This window comes from Scomber scombrus, chromosome 6, assembly GCF_963691925.1.
Source record: "Scomber scombrus chromosome 6, fScoSco1.1, whole genome shotgun sequence".
NCBI lineage: Eukaryota > Metazoa > Chordata > Actinopteri > Scombriformes > Scombridae > Scomber > Scomber scombrus.
This window is the reverse complement of record NC_084975.1, coordinates 11,842,209-11,862,839: the sequence shown is the minus strand read 5'-3', so window position 1 is coordinate 11,862,839 and position 20,631 is coordinate 11,842,209. Positions and strand designations below refer to the sequence as shown.

General features: G+C 38.3%; 1 protein-coding gene across 2 annotated transcripts; it reads left to right on the top strand.

Annotated features, from left to right (window-relative positions):
• The first annotated feature begins 8,526 nt into the window (after positions 1–8,526).
• On the top strand, positions 8,527–20,413 carry nap1l4a (nucleosome assembly protein 1-like 4a). Of its 2 annotated transcripts, XM_062420354.1 has the most exons (15): positions 8,547–8,588; positions 9,477–9,514; positions 10,122–10,197; positions 11,003–11,147; positions 11,735–11,821; positions 12,270–12,404; positions 12,505–12,576; positions 12,670–12,809; positions 13,037–13,182; positions 15,291–15,310; positions 15,422–15,541; positions 15,714–15,749; positions 15,895–15,948; positions 18,289–18,323; positions 18,708–20,413. In XM_062420354.1, the coding sequence occupies exons 2-14, from the start codon at positions 9,499–9,501 to the stop codon at positions 18,292–18,294; spliced, it is 1,053 nt and encodes a 350-aa protein (XP_062276338.1). In that variant the 5' UTR covers positions 8,547–8,588; positions 9,477–9,498; the 3' UTR covers positions 18,295–18,323; positions 18,708–20,413. The 2 variants fall into 2 exon arrangements, with proteins under 2 accessions (XP_062276337.1, XP_062276338.1); XM_062420353.1 differs by lacking the exon at positions 18,289–18,323 and having other exon boundaries at positions 8,527–8,588.
• The last annotated feature ends 218 nt before the right edge of the window (positions 20,414–20,631 follow it).

Below are 20,631 nucleotides of genomic sequence, written 5' to 3'. Positions count from 1 at the left end.
CATAATTGTGGGACTTCAAACGGGCTAATTGCAGCTAACGAGACCAGCTGGGCCATTATTCATCATCCTCCACATTTCTTTTCTCTCTCTCCCTGTTGAACAATGCTGGGCACATTTGTGGGGATCATTAGACTCATCCAGTTGATGAAGAGAAGAGGAAACACAAAATAAGTGTTCTATTAATTGCAATAATGTTGGGTAAACAGCCTCAAAATGAGCATATCAGCTTGAAGTGCTTATTGTATGATTAGCCATACCCTCATGACTTTGTGTATGTGGACATTTGTATATTTGTGGACAGATGCATTTATGCAAACATGCATTGTGGATATTCTGTCTGCATATTAGTAACCTGGAATTGCTTCAAGATGTGTGTCCTGATGATATTTGATATCTAAACATTGTTGATAAACTGAAACTCAGTGAGTCACACTAAAGAAAGAGAAACTTTGCATCTGTGATGCTTGAGACAACCACCTGATGTCTGATCAAATATGACTGACTTGTCTCTTATAATTAAGATCAAATTGTATCATGCTTGATTTGGATCATCCAAAGATGCATCCATAGTAACACTTACAGAGTAGATGTACAAGTCAGAAATGTGATTGCTGGTATATTTCCAGTTTCTTGGGGAAAAAAATGTGTCTATGGTTAAAGCTTTCACATATTTTTTGACAAATCATTCTTACTTTTTACTTAAATTCTGATCTTTCATAAATGAAGTATATACAGACAGGTGACTAAGGAAAAAACAAAAACAATAAAAACAACTAATTCAGATGTTTCCACATATGGCATGAGAGGTCATTGAATAGTTTTATTATATTATATAAATTATATGTATCATATGATTTGGCCTTCACAGTCTCCACATCACAAAAGTATAACAGCGTTATCACATTTCATCTGAAAAGCTCTCAAGAACTTGGAAACTCAGTATTACTTGTTGTGTTTTAGGAATCGTTATTCCCTGTGAGTCTTGTGCTTTCATAAAATGATGAAATAATTATCATCTCTCTCATGTTATCTTTCTCTCTCTCCCTCTCTCTTTTTAACAGGGTATCTGAGCATGTGTGTCTGGCGATGACTGTGATTGTTTTTGCATGTGTCAAAATACAGCTGTCAAGTGGAATGACTAATCACACAGAGTGCTCCCCCATTGCCTCTGTCTACATGTGTAATTTGACAGCGGTGGCATAAAGTGTTCCTGGGATGTGCGAGTGGTTGAGGGACTGATGCTCAATGGTCCATGTCAACTGCCGTCATCATACTGATGCCATGGTGGTCGGTAACTACAGCTGTGGCTGTGACACAACAACCGTACACATTACCAGCAGGCTGGCGTGACTCAATCCCAGTTCAGACTGTCACCACAAGGACCCAACGGAGAGTCCTCCCATTCATACTAAACGAACACTGCATTCATTTCCATTTAATTTTAGTCGTCTGAGCAATAAGCATCAACTTTAGTTTGTTCTCAGCGTGTGCTTACACACATTCACACAATGTGCAAATGTAATTTAATGTGATCCAATTATAAGTTGATTGAAATTTCTAAATTGGGTAAAGGTTTAAAATTATAACAAATCATTCCTGTCAAGTGTTGCACATTTGCCCAATTAGAAAAGAAACTGCATGTTATGATAATAAAGAAACAAGGACGTCTAAAAAAATAAATACAGCAGTTGCAAAATGAAATTTAAGGAGGATGATCCTACCAGTTCATTGCAAGAGCAAGGAAAGGGAAGCAGTGGCTTCATTTTTTAAAGCTATTTGTTGATGCTTTATTATCTGTGCTTTAGGCAACATGTACTGTCCTCCGCTCTCTCACTATTTGTTTCACGAGCAGCTTGTGCTTTTCGATATGTCATATCTGATTAGTCTGATTGTGGTCCGGATGCATCCACATATCTACTGTGTGTCATGTTGGATTTGCCCAGCAGGATAAATATTCAGATGAGGAGTTATAAGTCATTCAACAATGATTTCCATCAATCACCGTAAGTGGTCTGAAAACTTGCTGGTCACATAAAGCACAAATATGTTTATTAAGGGCTCCAAGGAATGATGGGAAAAAAAGATTCATGATGTTAATATTTATTCAATTATAAAAGCATTTTCATAATGGTAGAATAGTGCCCTCCATGTGCATGCACACATTTGAACACAATGATTTGTTTAACTCTTGCAGTTCTTTATCTAAAGTTGCCACACATGCAGAGGGCACACTCTTACGACTCAGCACTTCTCATCTCTGACCTCCCTCGGTGTCCAGAAACATAAACCTGTTCTTAGATAAGTAGTCTAAGCACCATGTTAAAGTCTTATCCAACCATTTGCCCTGGGTCGGGGTCACAGAAGCAGCATAATGACGTTGTAATAGCGGCCATTCCCCCTCTAGCAGTGACACACAGCTCTGTGGCTGGAGAGACTCCTAATTAGATTTACCTTTCCTTAATGGGCCCCTGTCATCCACCAGCCTGAGGGGCCAAGCTAGAGCATGACGAAAATCAAGCAGATGGAGCTTCAGATAAACCCCACCTGTAGTGTTAGTACTGCTTGTTCTGTCAGTCATATAACTGAACTATATTTGATTAAACCATTAACATTGTGCATTACTTATAATAATCCTGTTTGCATGAATAACCAGAGGAAGATGTGTATATTTCCTTTTCAAGCATTTTTAAATCACCATTGCCAAATTGAGGCAAAACTGTTAGAATCATAATTCTGCTTTTTTAGATCATTATTCAGTTAAAAATCATTAAAAAAAATTACAAGTATTCCAAAGCAATGCAACAGCACTTTTACCAGAGAAGTTGTTGGGTAAGAAAATGATGCATGCAACTTATGTCAATGTTCTTGAGTGGGGACACGATTTGTGGGAATTACCTGTCTCAAGTATCCTGTGGATATTCATCAATGTAAACAAGAGAGTGAACTTTTAACAGTGTGTTGTTAAGTATGTGAATTATGAGCGTTCAGTGTATCCCAGCAGAATGTCACTGTGTATGTGTATATATGTATGTATGTTGGGTTATGACAGTTTACATATAATATGCAATGCACTTTAGGAAAAAGTGACCCAACACTGAATAAATGTAGCAATGAGGAAACCCTAAATTAAAGCACTTAACAACTAAGCTATAACTGTTTTTTCGAAAAAAGGAACTGATATATTCACAGGCTAATTCAATTAATATTCAGTGAATAATAACATGAAAGTTACCGTGCCCTTCACAGAAAATCCTTAACTGTCAGAATTTGAATCAACCCTGTTTTGGTGTCATAATTTTGATGCTGAAATTATAGGGGGAAAAATCTGTCCCTGGTTTTTGTCTACCCAGTCTGTCATTGTGTGTGTGTGTGTGTGTGTGTGTGTGTGTGTGTGTGTGTGTGTGTGTGTGTGTGTGTGTGTGTGTGTGTGTGTGTGTGTGTGTGTGTGTGTGTGTGTGTGTGTGTGTGTGTGTGTGTGTGTGATAGTAGGTGTTATGGGTTGTTTTTGTTCTTGGCTAAAAGGTTTAGTCGTCGTTGCAGAATCAGAATGACAGAGACTGCAGAGGACAACAAATAAAAACAAACAAACAAACAAACAAGATGTCATGATTGAAATTGCTTATCGGTGCAGATGAAAGTCAATTGAACTCAAATCGTGTAAAGCGTGAGCAGAGGACTCAGCCTGCCATAAGCTGGATCGATGGCTCTGCTGAATTTGTTACACATACGAGCCTTCTGACACAGCCACCTCAGAGGAGATGTAGTAGTTCCGTTGGCCATTTTTCATCCCTCACCTCCCACCCAGGACCCCCTCCTGTGAATAATGACTGCAGCTGTGTCAATGGGGCTGCTAGACGTGTGTGTGCTTGTTTGTGTGACTTATTTTGATGGCTTTTTACAGAAAGTGTGTGTGTGTGTGTGTCTGTCTGATTATGGTGTACAGATAGGCCATTACCCATGCGTTAGGAGGAGAGGGGCTTAATGGATGACAGAGGATGCAGGGGCAGGATGGCTCGTAAACATCGCCCTGTCCTCCTGGCCATATCAATACAGCCATCTGGGAGTTTGGCCACTTCATTCACAAAACCAATACCCCAGTGGGATGAGGTGGGCCAACGTAGACGCTGTTGTGTTCAATCAATGGAAAAAGACAAGTGCTATCATGACATCCACTTTCAGGAGGATGTCAATGTTTTTCTCTTCTCTATTTTTGCGCGTGCACGTTTGTGCAAGTGAGATGCGTGAGAAACAAAGACACAAAAAAGAAAGAAAAGTAAATTACAACAGGGGCAATGACAAGACCACTCTGGAATCCAGATCAGTCTTATATACCTTGAACAATATAGACAACAAAATACATTTCTTCCCAAAGTTAAGTCAAAATATTGATTAGAGATCTAAATGATAAACAGTTCATTTCCAGATCTGTCTGCACTACACATATCCACATTCCACCAATCAATGCAGAGGAATTGACTAATCAATGTACCAAAATGTGAAGACAATTACATACAAAGGTTCAATCATTAAATCTACTTATTTCTGTTCATAGTCACAGGGGCTGAAGCCTATCAAAGCATTAATCTTGCAGAAAGCAAACAGACAACTTTGTCATCGTGTCACCTGTTGGTCACATAGCTAACACAGAAACAAACAAATTCACACCTGTGGATGTTTTTTTATCTCTGTTCAACTAACAAAAGTGCAACCAGAGAAAAGATATGGATAACATATAAAAACATACAAATGTTCAGAACCGGGATTCACGACTGTATGGGCTGAGTGTTTATCGAATAATGAAATATCTATTCTGTTTCTGCTGTTTTTAGATACAATGGTGACTCAAAAAGTCTGGCATAAAGTGGTTATCAAGAAGATATCAAGACCATTCAAGACAGCATTCAAAAACTGCTGGCCACATATTTAGAGTCAAGTATTTTTTCTTTCTTACATAGACTAAAATCACAAATTTGTCCAAGAGAATTTTACCATTTGAATAACATATGGGTGTGCTCTGTGCTGTAGCTTAGCTGCTAAGCTGGAAATAGAAGACAAGAATAAAAGGCTGGGAGAAGGATATACTACAATACATACTGCTATATATACTGTTAGTGACAGACAACCTATACATGTTTGGGTCAGGGAGGGGTCACTTTTACCTTTTGGCTACAATTCTTATTCCATCAGGCAGATTAGTCATATAAGATGTGAACTTTATGATGTATGATGTGTGCATGGATCAGGGAATTTACCCCTATTAATAGTATAAGGCTTCTGCAGTATAGATTGTAAAGATAGGTACAATGCTTGAAGAAGTGGCTGCTATCAACCATCTGACAGAACGTACAGAAACGTGATAAGAGTTTATGGTGTCTCCTCTATGTGTGCAGAGCAAACGTTTGCACTATAATTGCACACAATCAAACGTGCACACATGCACTAACACGCACACAGCTGGGCATGGCCCTTTCACTAGACAAGTGGGAATGCACCAGCATACATACCATCTAAACAGCCAGGTGTGTGTTTATGCCCACTCAGGGGGGCAGGGTAGAACAAGAGGGGTGTAATCTGGGAGTTAGGGACTCACTGAAAGGCCGAAGCTGTAAGTACAGCTTTGTGTGAGAGCTGCAGGTGTTAGTATTGTCTTAACAATATCACAGTGCCTTTAACAAACACTTTGCTTCCACATAGGGTCGCACAACTATCAAAGCCTTCGAAATCACTGGATTAGGTTTTAAGTTATATTTGTTGTATTTTGGAACTCAAATATTCACATTACACTAAGGTGCTTACTCACAATGTGCTCCATATATCAACATTTAACCCATGTTTCCATTTCAAATCACCCTATATTTCTAAAATTAAGGTTTATTGTACACTTGTTTCTAAATCTCTGTCTCAACCCAAATGCTACACAATCACATTTGATTTCTTCTGTGAGTACAGATCCTGCTGGTAAATGTCACACTGTGACAGGCACAAAGCCTGGTCACCACAATCATACCCTGAGGGCCCCCAGCACTGTCACTTCCTCTCAAGTGTATAGACTTCGCAGTGGTTGATAGCAAACAGAAACAAGGCCGGATTTTAGTGACTTTATGTCTTTTACTGAAAAGATTATTTCCGCAAAAAGGACAAAAAAAATGATGATGATTTAGTGGAATACTGTAGTGTACATGACCAGATGATCACGACTTAGCCTAAACTTAGCCTTGTGACATGTTTTGTGCACTTATTATAGAATATCTTATTTCTAAATGAATGTGTTGTGAAAAGGCTGTTGATCTTCTAATATGAGATATATTTTCTAATGATGAGCAAAGAAAACTAATAGATCTGTCTGTCAGTGGATGTTGACAGAAAATGGCTCAAAGCTATTACCACTTCCCACTTTGAAACCTCTCTGTCACACATAGTTAAAATCTCCCTCAATGTCATACCTCGTAGCTGATAAAAACACTGATGTTATCTCAAAAAGCAGGTGAATGATAGCTCTTGTCCTACTGCCTCATTTTCACAATGTTGTTACAAGTTGTTGATGCTTTTTGTCAAATATGTTCCATTTGTTTAATTGCAAAGAGTTATTTGAAGTCTTTTTCTGATGTGAGAATGAAATGTTACCATCATCTAGAAATGGTTTTAATTTAGGAGTGTTCCACTCCACATTCCTACAATATCACTAGTAGTTGACCAGTAGTTGTCCTTATTCAGACTTTGTAAATGTTTGAAAGCAATTTGAACTGTACACACTCCAATCATCAATCAGCCTGTCAAACTTTCTCTTACAGGTACATCAACACACTAACTAGGAGCTAGATCATCTGACTTAAATGTGTACTTCTTATTTGTTAAGAACACTTAGTGCAAAATATTACCTTTCAAATTAATATACACAACAAGAGTCTGTCAGTGAACAAACAGGACTTGTGTTGCTGTCTGATATGAAGCACTGGTGTATGAAGCCCTCTTGTGGTCCAAACATAATACAGACAAGCTCTCAATACATGCATCAACAGATTACATCTGTTAAAGTTGTTAAGAGTTTGAAACCATAAATGCAACATTAATTTCAATTATTTCATGGGTCAACTTAATTCTCATTAGCTACAAAATGTGAACAGATGCTCCATGTAACATTTGATTGAATATTAATTACTAGTGCTGTAATTTACTATGATCATGTATTCCATCCGCTATATGCAAAGACATTTAGCAAGGGCGTCCTCAGACTCATGAGATCTGAGTAAAATTTGGCTGATACTCAGGTGATTTTAGTTCAGTGCCTACATGCACAGTTAAAAGAGTATCATCAGTAGTTGTGTTTTTAAACAGGATTGTATTGTATATGTATAATAATTTGGAGCTAATATTTTTATTTGATGATGTTAAGTTTTTCTATCTATTTGTACACACAGCAGTAACCTACTGTGGCTGACCCAGTGTAGACGAGATACTGACAGAGGACAGACACTACTGCTTTTACAGCCAGTGTAAATGGCACCTGCAGAGAGTATACAAGAGCAACCTGGGTGTTGGGACTCACAACAGGTCTCTAAAGGGGTCGTGAGGTCATAGTACAAGATAGAATATGAAGAAAAAAACAGATTTTGGACACAGAATATTATGATTTTATTTTTCAAGCTTGCTTCTAATATTTACTTTAAATCTTATGGATTACTGTATATTACCTCCTCGAGCCTGTAAAAGTTATTAAAAACAAAATGAGTTCTCTCTCTAGAGCAGCAAGGTTTGTCAGTTAATCAATTAGTTCAAATTAGTTGAATAATCATTTTAGTCATTTTTAAAGCAAAAAAAATAAAAAATAAAATAAACTGGTTTTACCCTCTCACATGTGATGATTTAGTGCTCTTTGTCGAACGTGATAAACTAAATATATCTTTGGGTTTTTGACTGTTAGTAACAAAACTAGACATCTGAAGAGAACTTTAAAGGATAATTTACATTTTATGGAAAAAACAATTCACCAGTGAATCAAGACAAAGATTAAAGGTAACTTTACTGGTGGACAACGCAACATGTCAGGACCTGTCTCAGTTAGACTTTGCTTTATTTTAAGGGGTCACAAGTCAAAAAAGTTGGGAACAACTGTACAAGAGTTTACTAGAGAATAATTTGGGGTCAATTGGGCCATCTAGAGGGGCAAATTGACTAGCCTTAGAAATCAAGTATAATAATACCCATACTATGTAGGTCTTAAGGTATATTAAAGTAAGGGCTCTTTGACAGAATATAGCCAGAAATGCCAATAGTCAACAATGCCAACAAAAAAAGCTAATCATATTTTATGGATCATGTATTAAGACAAACATAATAAGTGTTTAAAAAAAAGCTTTATGTTTTAGAGGGTTGATGCAGAGGTTTTGAGATCGATAAACTGCAGCAGATTTGAATCATTGTTTGTTTTCTGAATCTGTCATAGAAGGAACCCCCCCCCCCCCCCCCCCCCCCCCCCCCCCCCCCCCCCCCCCCCCCGCATTGGATTTTCTTCTCGCAGCACTTGAACGCAGCACCATGCGTGTGGGGGTTGAATAGAAGCGACCAGCTAGTACTCCGCTCAGCTCGAGGTAAGACTGACATAACAGCTAGCTCAGGTTAGTAAGTTAGAGTATTAAACATTTGAGCTACGGGTTATCGCCTCCATGTAATACATTTGTTTTTGAACTGTCTTCCGGACACTTTTACTTTGGCTCTGTTGCTTTTATTAACCCGCGAGCTAACGATAGCTAGCTGATATTAGCGGCTAGCGGTAGCCTAGCAGCCGTAACGTCAGCGGTCAGTTTTATCCGCACAGTAACGTCAGTATTATCACTAATAAATGTTTTGTTGGAGCGTGAGATGAAGGGGAAATACAACGTGTTAACCTTCACAATTGCTGTTAACTAAAACATTGTTCATAGCACGTTGACACGTTTCTGTCTAGCTACCTAGCCTAGTTAGCCGATGTCACGTTTATGGCACCGCCCATGCTAGATGTTTTTTTCCTGTAGGTCGTTGCTTGTAAGTCGCTATCATTGTGTAGATTCGTGTGATGTCGTTTTGTCAGTGGTACTCTGTGACTGTCACTGTCATTTATTTTGCTCATAGTACACGGAGTGATGCTAACTTTTGCTATCGTAGCCTAGCTCAGCTGCCCGTTAGCTTGCCAATGCGTCATCGGCCTGCGCTTGCTCAATACAAGAGCTGCTGCTGTTCATCATCTGAAGGCAGCTGTCAGTCTGTGTGTCCCAAAGTTAGTACCTCTTGTGAGTTAATAGCTTTCACATTTTAGACTTTAACATATGCTATTGTGGCAATGCAATAATGAAAAATGTCTCACATGCAGCGATTAAATTAGCAGTCTAAACCCGGACTCACTCGTCTAGTGCAGTCAACTGTGTTTTTCTCCCCTATTTATTCTGTTGCTGGCTATATATGACTATTTATGTCTAATATGTTTGATCTGTTTCAATCAGAGGAAGGAGCTGCCAATCAGCAATGGACGCCAATAAAGGTACAGACAAGTGTATTTTTCATTTCTATTGGCCATAATATATTAGACATTAGATGTGAGAGAATTTGCTTTAAATCTGATTGTAAGCTGTTAAATATTCAGCTGTCTGTAGTTGTATGAAATGAAAAGTACAACCAAGGTGAAACTCAAAATGTTTCACACTCTTTGCACTCTTCACTTCTTTGCACTATTTGTTTCCTGTTTCACAGTTTGCAGACACAGTTTCACATGTGTACAAATAATAATTCCTTGTGTATAATTCTAAAGATTGTTGTGTTGTTGTTTTGTGTGAGTACATTGTACCCATTAAACTGAGGTCAAATTCATTTTATGTGTAAACATACTTGGCCAATAAAGATGATTTTGATCATTTCAACAACTGAAAAAGTGTAAACATCACTGGATCACAAGTGTCACAAAGTTAGTTCTTATGTATGAGTGCTATTTTACTGGAAAGTGCTATATTCTATTCTTTGAATAGATTTATGCAATTTAAACAACACCATAAATGAAAAATATTGCACAATTCACACAGTAATTTTGATATGTAATTTGTGTAATGATCATTTGAATGTTACACCTCCATTAATGTTCCATGTTGGTTCAGCAGGTAAAGGGGAACAAGGGATGCAAATTCCAGGTGGGCAGATGGACAGACCTGTCAACTTCCACATCATGGAGAGGTTAGTACAGGTGGTTTATACTTTATTTGGGTTATGTGAGAGAAGGGTAACAATGTAAAGATTGTCTTGGACATCAGTTGATTGACAGCTTGACATATGGCAGTAGTGCAAAATGGCAATTTTAGCATCTTATCCTATATGACAGTGTAGCTGTCTTGAAAAATACCCCAAACCTGATAAGATTTGATAATATATTTAAATATCAGTAACTGGGGATGTAGTTTGCGGGTGGTTTGAGTTTAGGTTTACAACCTTAGTTGACTTAAAACAAGTTTGCTCTTTGGACATTTTCATATTATTTACCATCTTTGGAGATATATCACCTACCTGGAAAAAGCCAACATTATTACCTCTTGCTTATTGATATAATTGGTACTTATTATTGAAAAGGCACTAATTACAGTAACTTGAGCATGATGTGAATTGGGATTATCCATGGTGGTGATTGTGGTGAGTTGCATTTGTTATCCTTTCTTACATGTAAAAAAAACCCTGTTTGTTAGGTGATTGACTTTGTCTCAACAATGAAAGCTGATAAATTATAAATTCAGTTCAATGGATCATTAATTATACAGTATCACTGTAGAAACCTGCCACACGATCACAACCTCTTTTTTTTTCTTATTCTATCAAAACTATTTTGAGATCCTTTGGTGGTCCTAAACCTCCTAGATTGAAGACTTGGAAGTTAAAAAATTAGACTTTGTAACATTTGGTGTAGGATTACAGATTAGTTTCAGTTCACAGTTTATTTGCATAATGTGTTTAGAAACTGATGTTATTATTGTTTTGTTTTCTTTCATAGCTTGCTTCCCAAAGTAGTGAAGAGGCGAGTGCATGCCTTGAAAAGGCTACAGGTGCAGTGTGCTAACATAGAGGCTAAATTTTACGAAGAGGTCCATGAGCTAGAGAGGAAGTATGCTGCCCTCTATCAGCCACTCTTTGACAAGGTACTGTACATGTTTTTGGGACAGAACCTTTTCTTTACACTTTTTACTTTTTTGTACTTGACTGCAACTTTTTCTTTGTTAATTTTATGGTGCTACAACAAAGCAAAGTCTGTTGAAAAATAAGATCTCTTTGGGTCATATGAATGAAAGACCCATTTGTGGTGGTCTGTGCACTAATGGGTGGTACTGTATGTCTCTCTGGTCCAATCTGAGGTCAGTGAGGACACATCCTTGGTGCTAAATTGAAAACTGCCGCAACGAGTAGTCAACTGTTCTTTTGTCAGTTGAGGCTATTTCCAGAGTGAGTGACATGAACTCAGCCATTCTTAGTTGCACTGAAGACTGGCAGCTGAAATCCTGCAGCACCTGTCTGCACCCTGTGTGTGTGTGTGTGTTATGCATGCATGTGTAGTATATGTGTGTGTGTGTGTGTGCATGCGTACAGTCTCTCTCAAATGGTGTTGATTTCAATGTGCTGGCTGAAAATAATTCAGCCTTATCTAAATAGTGCTTGTCTAGGCATTTCATTCTAATATTCTCAGTCCTCCTTTAAAACTTTGTTTTAATGTGTACGTGTTGTGTCACAGCGACGAGATATTGTCACAGGAACAGTGGAACCAACAGATGAGGAGTGTGAATGGCACAGTGACAGAGACGAAGAGGAGGAGCTAGCTGTAAGTACAGGTTTGATTTGCTTGTCTTCAGAGCCTGATCACAACTACTACTTATTTTCTTCTGCAGGGGAAACATTATTTCTTTCATCTCATTAATGATACTATTATGCTTAAATTTTCCTCCCTAGAACAGAGTCAAGAATACTAGATTAAGATCATGTTATAAAATAATCAAATGTCATTACCCAGTGAGTTTTCATTACTTTATTTATAACAAACTGATGAGACCATTGCCAAGTAAGGTTGCATGCTCTGTGCCAGACTTTCATCAAGCGAAACTGTTTTTTGTTTTGGTAGATGAGCTTACATCTCAATCCTCTTCATTAAAGCAAACAGAAAACAAAACACATCACTACACTTGATCTCAATGACACATAGTTTAAAGTTGAGATTTCTCAGTTCTCAATTCACAGTGAATTCTGATGAATGTCCTGTCCACTACCTGTAGGAGGAAGTAAAGGAAAAAGCTGCTATTGAGGATGCAAAGAAAGAGGAAGCTACACCAGAGGAAGATCCAAAAGGCATCCCCGAGTTCTGGCTCACCATATTCAAGAGTGTGGACATGCTCAGTGACATGCTACAAGTATGTTTCAGTGATTCATCTTTGACTCATGCCTCATGTACATTTCGCCACAATTCTGAGCAATACTTGAAGTCTCTGACCTGACTGTTTCTTTGATCAGGAACATGATGAGCCCATCCTAAAGCACCTGAAAGATATTCAAGTCAAGTTTTCTGAGCCAGGACAACCAATGGTCAGTAATGGTCAATGGGACATAATTGCAAATTAATAAACTAAATACATTTAAAATGCTGAGTGAAATAATCTATATTGGCCTTTCTCTCAGAGTTTCACATTAGAGTTCCACTTTGAGCCCAATGGTTACTTCAACAACGCAGTCCTCACTAAAGTCTACAAGATGAAGTCAGAGCCTGATGCCTCAGACCCTTTCTCATTTGAGGGACCAGAGATCATTGACTGTGAAGGGTGAGAACCACAGCCCAAAAACATGCATGCTAAAAGTTTGATCATGTTGAGTTTTAAGGCAAAAATAGAAATTGTGTGGTTTCTGGGGATATAAATCTGTTCTCTCTTTCTATATTAGTCTCTCTTGACTTTACATCCCACATGTGGGCCTCTTCTTCCTAGTTTTACCTTTTTTTAGCGTTCTAGCTTACTGCCACCTCATTTTTTTCTGCACTTCTTATCTCTAGCTGTCAGATAGATTGGCACAAGGGGAAGGATGTGACAGTGAAAACTATTAAGAAGAAGCAGAAGCATAAAGGTCGTGGCACTGTGCGCACTGTTACCAAACAGGTCCCAAATGACTCATTCTTCAACTTCTTTAACCCTGTCAAAGGTGAGAACACACACAATATTCACTAAGCAGCATATGTCAGTATTTATTTGTGTACATAAAATATAGTAAAGTAGTAAACTTTTTAAATGTATGTACCTAGTGGAAGTAACCACTACCCATTTAAGTAAAACACTTCAATTCAAATCTTTGCAGTGTTAGTTGTAGACACATTGTACACAAATTCCTGGAGTGAACAGTAAATCACTGACAACTCTGAAAGAGAGAGCCACATGCAAATACTTGTGCTGAATAGTCAACATATCTGTGCTCACCTGCAGGCAATGTGGAAACATGTTAAAAATACCAGGTAGCACTGTGTAGTAGTGTTTCTATGATTTGGTCCCCATTTTGTTAGTTCCCTGCATATGCGTGAGGACATAAACACGTGCACATTGGTCATAGCGTTAAGCTAAATTCAACAGTAGGTGGTGCCAAACTCTTGACTTTGTGTTTGGAGTTGATTGTGCTCTCTGCTGGGTGGAGGTGGAACAGTCGGCTTGTTTGTTGCTCACTGAAGTTGAACTTTATACAGAAAGCTGAGCTCACTCAACTTGGGACGTTTTACATCAGCTTTGGTTTAGCCATTATTTCCACAACAGCTTCGGCAGTTTAGATGTGTTTATGATGCTTAACAGTTAATGGCTGACTCATATACAAGCAAACTGAGGTTTGAGGTCAAACTTGTGAGACCATTGATAAATGACATCTGACGGTCCGTTCAGCCAAAACATTCTACACATTACTGACTTGTGCGTTAAAATTTGAAAGACAGATGTCTATTTAAAGCACATCTTTTGACAATAGTGAAGGAAATGAATGAATAATTCTGTATGATGTGATTTTAATTGATAAGATATATCCCAAAACCATGGGACTTTAGGTAAGCTTGTTGTTGTATTTTCCCAAAAGGTGAGGGAAGTTTAACAGTCTCATATTTCAGTTTGGTTACACAATTAAACTGTATAAACAATAGATGAATAATACAGTGATTCATCCATTATGTCAGATATCTTCAAAGCAGTCATTCTCCTTCAAAGGATCAGTGAGTTTGGCTGCACACATCTTTATTCATCAACTGTCATGTTGTATCGTCGGCACTCCTGTCCGACATGCCTGAACTTATTCTGACTTTGAGAGGTAGTTCCGAGCTCTCACAGGTTAAGCAAATGTTTGTCTTACTGGTTCAATCACAGGCTCAGGTTATGACTGGTGAGTATAAATAGCTCTTTGTCAAATGTGTTCAGGTGTGTGTCGCTCTGGGGTTGGGATGTCCATTAGTTACTCAGGCATCTCTGTGTGATCTCCTTGAACACACTTGAAGAATGCATGTAAACTGATTGCATATAGATGTGAGAGTGGGGTTTGCTGTGTATTTATTTATTTATAAATTGGATCGAAAGTTTACTAGATTAGATTAAAGAGACCCATAATGCTGTAAGTTAATTCAGTTACGAGCTCATTGTGTTTTTTTAAGGGGTCGTTACACAGTTGCTGAAGAATAAATTGGTCCGTGTCATTTCTCACTATGGCGACGCCAAGCAAAGAACATGAACTTTCATTTCTACATTTTCCCCTAGAGGAAGTGCATTTTTTTGTTATCAGTTGTATCTTTTATCAGGATGTGTGAGAAAGTATTGTAAGAATGTGTTTCTATAACACCTAAGCAAACAGTGGAATCCAATATTATAAGTAGAGACTGCTGTTTTTAAATTGGAGCTGATGATCTTACTACGAGGGATTCAACGTTAAGAGTTGTTGAAAGAGGAGGAAGCACAGAGTGATGTCACCATTAGACAGTTTATTGTCTGGGCGGTGGAGGCTGAAAGCTGTCTGCGAATGGTTTGTCACTTCCTGTGGACCACATGTTGTGAAGTCATGGCCTACTTCTTTCCATAAATGGGCTTTCGGATATTTGACTGAATTACAACTTGTAAATTAGAAATATTAATGGGTTTGAATACCTTTTTATAAAAACATATGTAATATCTACTTGTGACTGCTGGTCGAACTTGTCATTGAGAAATAAGCATGTGGATTAATGTCTCAAAGTCATTGTAAACCAGTGTGTTGACGTACTTATGTCTTAAATACTGTCCTTTCTCTTACAGTTTCACCAGATGGAGAAATGGTGAGTAAAATGTAGCTTACCTATCATAAACTCACCACATTATATTGTCTTCTGTTACATAGCTCAGATTTGTAGTTGTGTTAAATTGGCCTCTCTGTGTTGTTTTTATAGGACGAAGACTCTGAGTTCACCCTAGCCACAGACTTTGAGATTGGTCATTTCTTCCGTGAGAGAATAGTTCCCAGAGCAGTGCTGTATTTCACTGGAGAGGCCCTGGAAGATGACGAGAGTGTGAGTTTTTCCTGTCTCGCACGCACACTGTTACACTATAACAAAGACAAGTTCCTACACACGAGCCACAAGATGGGATGTTTGCAGACGGTAGAGGTTAAACTGAACTTGTCATCACTGTTGTACCACATGTGGGTGTTTTTTTCACACTGGATTTTGTTTTTTAATGCAGTTTGAAGAGGAGGAGCTGGAAGAGGGAGACGAAGAGGTTTGCTACACCATTTTAATTAAGAAATATTGTATTTGACCTGATATACCTGCCAAACCTTATCATCATACTAGTCCTTGTTAATACTTCTGTTAAACCAGTATTGGCTTGAAAAACCTATAATGATTTTATTTTGGTGTCACAGGAGCAAGATGAGGAGGGTGATGATGATGATGACGAGGGAGACTTTGACCCCAAGGTCAGTATTAATTATGGCTTTTTTTCTAAGTAGATTATTGTGCACCTGTTCATGATATGTTTACAGTATTTAGTTGTTTGTTTTTTCAATGTCAGTGCTTTTACTGGTGCAGTGACAGTGGTGCTAACCATGTAGCTCATTATGCTGAGTATGCAACCAAGCCCCGGAGATATCGCTGAGCTGTGGAGTGATTTTAGTGGAGTGATCAGAGAAGCGTCGGTCTTAAAAACTACATACTAGGCTTAGGCAGTATCAAGGTATTACAGTATACTAGCTTATTTGGAAATCCCAAAGTTATGATTTTCAATCCTGCCAAAAAATACAGACGCTCCTCTTTCTATAAAACTGATACAGAGATGCAGTTTTGAGGTGATGAAATGTAGTGCACGCACCACCAGAGGTCAGTCACTCCTGGGCTGAGCTGAAAAATATGGTGACTGTGATTGTTGGGGGTGACGCTACAGACTTGTAAAAAAAAAAAAGCCCTTGTTTGGGTGTAGTCTCAAATGCCACATACAACTTTGTCTTCTTCCAACTACATAACCAGTTTATTAGCTGCATGATTTTATTCAGCAGCCAGTCTATCACCACCACCCTCCGTTCAGCCCACTTTGGTATCCGCCATAGCAACAAGTGTCATCGGGTCCTCCAGCAAGAATCTATAGATATAAACCCCCCCATCTATTTATTATCATAAATATTTTAATCCAGCAAGACTTGTCGAAGTTGGCTAATTGCATATTAGACACACAACATTGAAGGCTAGACAATGTGATACATGCAACTATGATTTCTATCAGCAGCAGCTCAGCTTTTAGGTTGTTTTTTGTTTTTTTAACACAAAAACCGTCACATATAATACACCCCTGGTGATTACAAAACATTCTGAATAATCAGAATCCACAATTAGATCCAGTGTGTTTTAAAAAGACACCAAGACATAATTCAGTTTTGTGTTCATGGAGGAATGGAGAGAAACTTGCATGCATCATGTCAGAGAGAGGGGACATTCAACATATGCACTGAATGAATTGTCCATCGTGGTGAAATATGTCCAAGAGGCTATGACTTCTCTGATACCTGCACCGAATATTCAATTGTTTAACTTTATTGTCGTTACTACTGGAGTACATCAAAACAGGCACAAAACAAATTTTATACATTTATTTAAGGACATTATTTTTTGTTTTTTATAACTGGGTAAATGAGTGTTGGTTGTTGGATAAGCTATGAGAACCATGAGGGTAAAGACTTGAATCTCTATCTGTTTTGACCCAGAGTGGTAGACGCTCAGGAAAGTGCAAACATTACCCGACATTGTTACAACAAAGTTGACACACAGTTTTTATCTGATGCAACTTCTTGTCCAGTGTTGCAGTATAATTATCTCCACATAGCTTAATCCTGGAGGTGCGTGTGTTTATCTGTCTGTGGCTAATCTCGCATATTACTGAACCCATCAGCCTATTTTTTGTGCACATTTATGACTGTATACTCAAAGACCTCTCATTGCTGTGGAAATTCTCAGTTTTAGAGAAACCTATTTATGACACCGGTGACTCCTCACTCCTCTTCACCGGTCAGTTGGGCTTAGGCGATCAACAACTGCTTCAATATGGAATCTGGTTTCCGTTTGGGACAACCAATAATGTCTTACAGCCACATTAGATCTTTAGTGTCAAATTTTATTTTCAGCAGTCCTCATCAGTTTATGATATCCGTTACGACATAGCAAACATGTCTTCACTAGAAGAAGCGTGTTTTCTCCGAAGCATTTGTACATTATAGTACAACTGTACAATGTGCTGTGTTTAGCAAAGCTTCCCATTTTATTGTTGTTGTTTTTTTAATGGTATTTCCAATTTCCACCTCCAGCTCACTCAAACATTCTGTATTTGGCTGACTTTACAAGATGTGTTGGCTTTTTCTGCACTTACACTCTCACATAAATTATCTGTGAAATATCATGTCGTGACAGTTAGTGAAAGAGTCCTTTATTTTGTGGCTTAGTTGGGCTGATAGTTCAGTTGAGATGTCTATTCTTCATTTATGAGCTATTCAGTCTGATAGTGAGTACATAACATGCCCTGTAAGCAGTTTTATTGGGAGTGACCAACAATGCTGCTCTGTCTGTGAATTAGCTTCTTAAGTAGCTCGTTGTGTTGAGTTTTTCTCTCGTGGTACCTGCAGTCAGCTATTCATTTTGCTTCAGGAATTCAGCGTGCTCATTCACCATATTCAGCAACGTTTCATTGTGCTCACCATGTTATTTCTGAATGTGACAATTAAACTTGTGAATATTGTTGTCTCTCCCCCCCCCTGGATTCCCCTCCATTACAGGCATAATCACTCATTCTCACCCCATGCATTTCTAGGTAAGGGAGAAGTAAGGATGGCGTCCCCCACACATTATACATTAGCTTTGGTTTGTTAATATGGCTGCCTTTCTCTATCACTACATCTTTCATCCTCCCTGTAGTGTGAGGTGCTTAGGACCTTCAACTCACATCTTGGGTAGATAGGGCTTCTTTTTTTCCTTTTCCTGTCTTTGCTCTTTCAATCTATCCGTAGTCCCATCCCCAGGTTTCTAACATTGTCCTCTTTGCTGTACCACACCAGGTTAAAAATAAAGTTGCTCTCATTCTCTAGCATCTGCTTTCCTGTTAGCCTCTTCTAGTTGTTAGTTAATGCCCAGTGGCTTCAGTATCCGTCTGTCTACTTGTTGTCTAATGTGGTTTCTCTCTGCCTGCTCCCCACAGAAAGAACAGCCCCAGCCTGCCGAATGCAAACAGCAGTAACCGTGGTGATCAGGGGAGGCGGAGACCTGCTGTCCGTCAAATCAGTTCTTAGCCAATCAGCAAGTCCTCCTACTCTTGCAGTCTCCGCCCTTTTATGAACTCTCATATGAACGCAATAGAACGCAAACCAAACTGTGTTTTTACTATGTGCATGACTTCTTTTTCTTTTGTCTTGCGCCCATCACACCCCTTTTTTTATTTTGCTTCATTCGACCTCAGAGCGGAAGCGACTTGAGTGTAATTTAAACGCCATAGCATCACATAGGGACAGTCTTCTTTGGTAAGGTGGAGTAGGTTACTACTGCCAAGAACTTCAGAGCATCACCATATGGAAAAAGATAGGAAAGGAATGGATCCCAACTCTAGTTTCCGTGGAAATAAATCAGTTACTCAGGGTTTTTTAATGCCAACAAGAGAAGTGTTAGTTTACCAGGAAACTGCTGAAAAAATTTGACTTAATCTTTCACTGGGGTTGTTTTTCTTTTTGTTATGGTGTTTTTTAAGAGACATACAATGTATCATTTTGAATTTAATTTACTTTTTTAAATGTTCATTGTCATGTCATTGGACTATTTATTCTGGTGTCATGCAGCTGTATGAAGTGGTGCGTTTTGGGAACTCTCAAGGCCCAGCCACAGTTATAGGCTTATTTTTCATTGGCTCAAATCTTATTTGGGCTTAGCAGGTAAACAAAACGTGAATACTGCCAAGTCATGTTTTTTTATTATCAAAATGTATTTCAAACATTGAAAAATTGTGTTCTGCATTATTTTGCTCACCTCTGCCCACATGTATTGGGGCTTAACAAGCATTTAAACTGAGCACTTGAGTGGACACATGTAACACTACTTTAGATCATGTGACAGGCATGTGTGGAGGTACTGTGCATACATTGTTGTACCTCAGAGCTGTCATATATTGCTCTTCCTGTTTGCCCCATTACTCCTTTAATGTTCTTTCCACTCGTGTAAAGAAGGATAATAAGAATTATTTCTGAAATTCAAACATTTCAGAAGTACAAACTTCAGTCAGACTTTCTACTGCCCAGTCATCACATTCAGTCTGTTGAATACTTTATTTAAGATGACAGATTTATGTTAGTGTCTCTTTTCTGGTATTTATCTAGTTCTTAACAAATGTCATTTAGAGTCTGTTATGACAGGGTGCAGGATGTTTGGATCAAATGTGAACGTGGAGGATTCAAGACTTTCTTTGCCAAGAAGCCAAAATGAAAGACAAAACACAACCGTCCTCTTTTATTAAATTGTTTGCCAATTCTTATTAACATCATTTAATCTAATTCAGCGTTTAAAGTTGTTTAAAATGTATAAATAAAATTGTCTAATGATTCAGTAGAATGTCTGGGAAACAAATGGAACAGCCAATGTATTTTATACTGCATTTGATCATCGATAGCAGTGTCAGTGAAATAATACCCATCCCCCTCTCTTTTTAAAAGAACGATTGTAGATCTTGTTGGACAGATCTTTCAGAGCCACGGTTGACATCTTCAAATCTACCACATTGGACCGTGTGCTAGCAATGGCCTTAACTGGTTCTTATTCACAATTTGTTACTTGCGCAATATTTCTTTTCAATTTGTACAGAGTTAGTTAAGATATTCTATTAAAGTTGTGCGACATGGAAATATGTCTCTGCAGGTCTTCTGTCAGTTGTCTGTGTGTGTTCTATATAAAGAGTTTAACAGCAGTGTGTAACCTCTTTAAAAGAAGCAGCATATGCTTACAACCACTGATCACAGTTTACTTTACACAGTTTAAGTAACTGGTTTAAGGGGTCCTGACTCCCAGGTTGAGAATCACTGGTGTTGAAATTAGATAAATGATTTTTAGTAAGCTGACAATGACCTGTGGGTCTTTTTTTT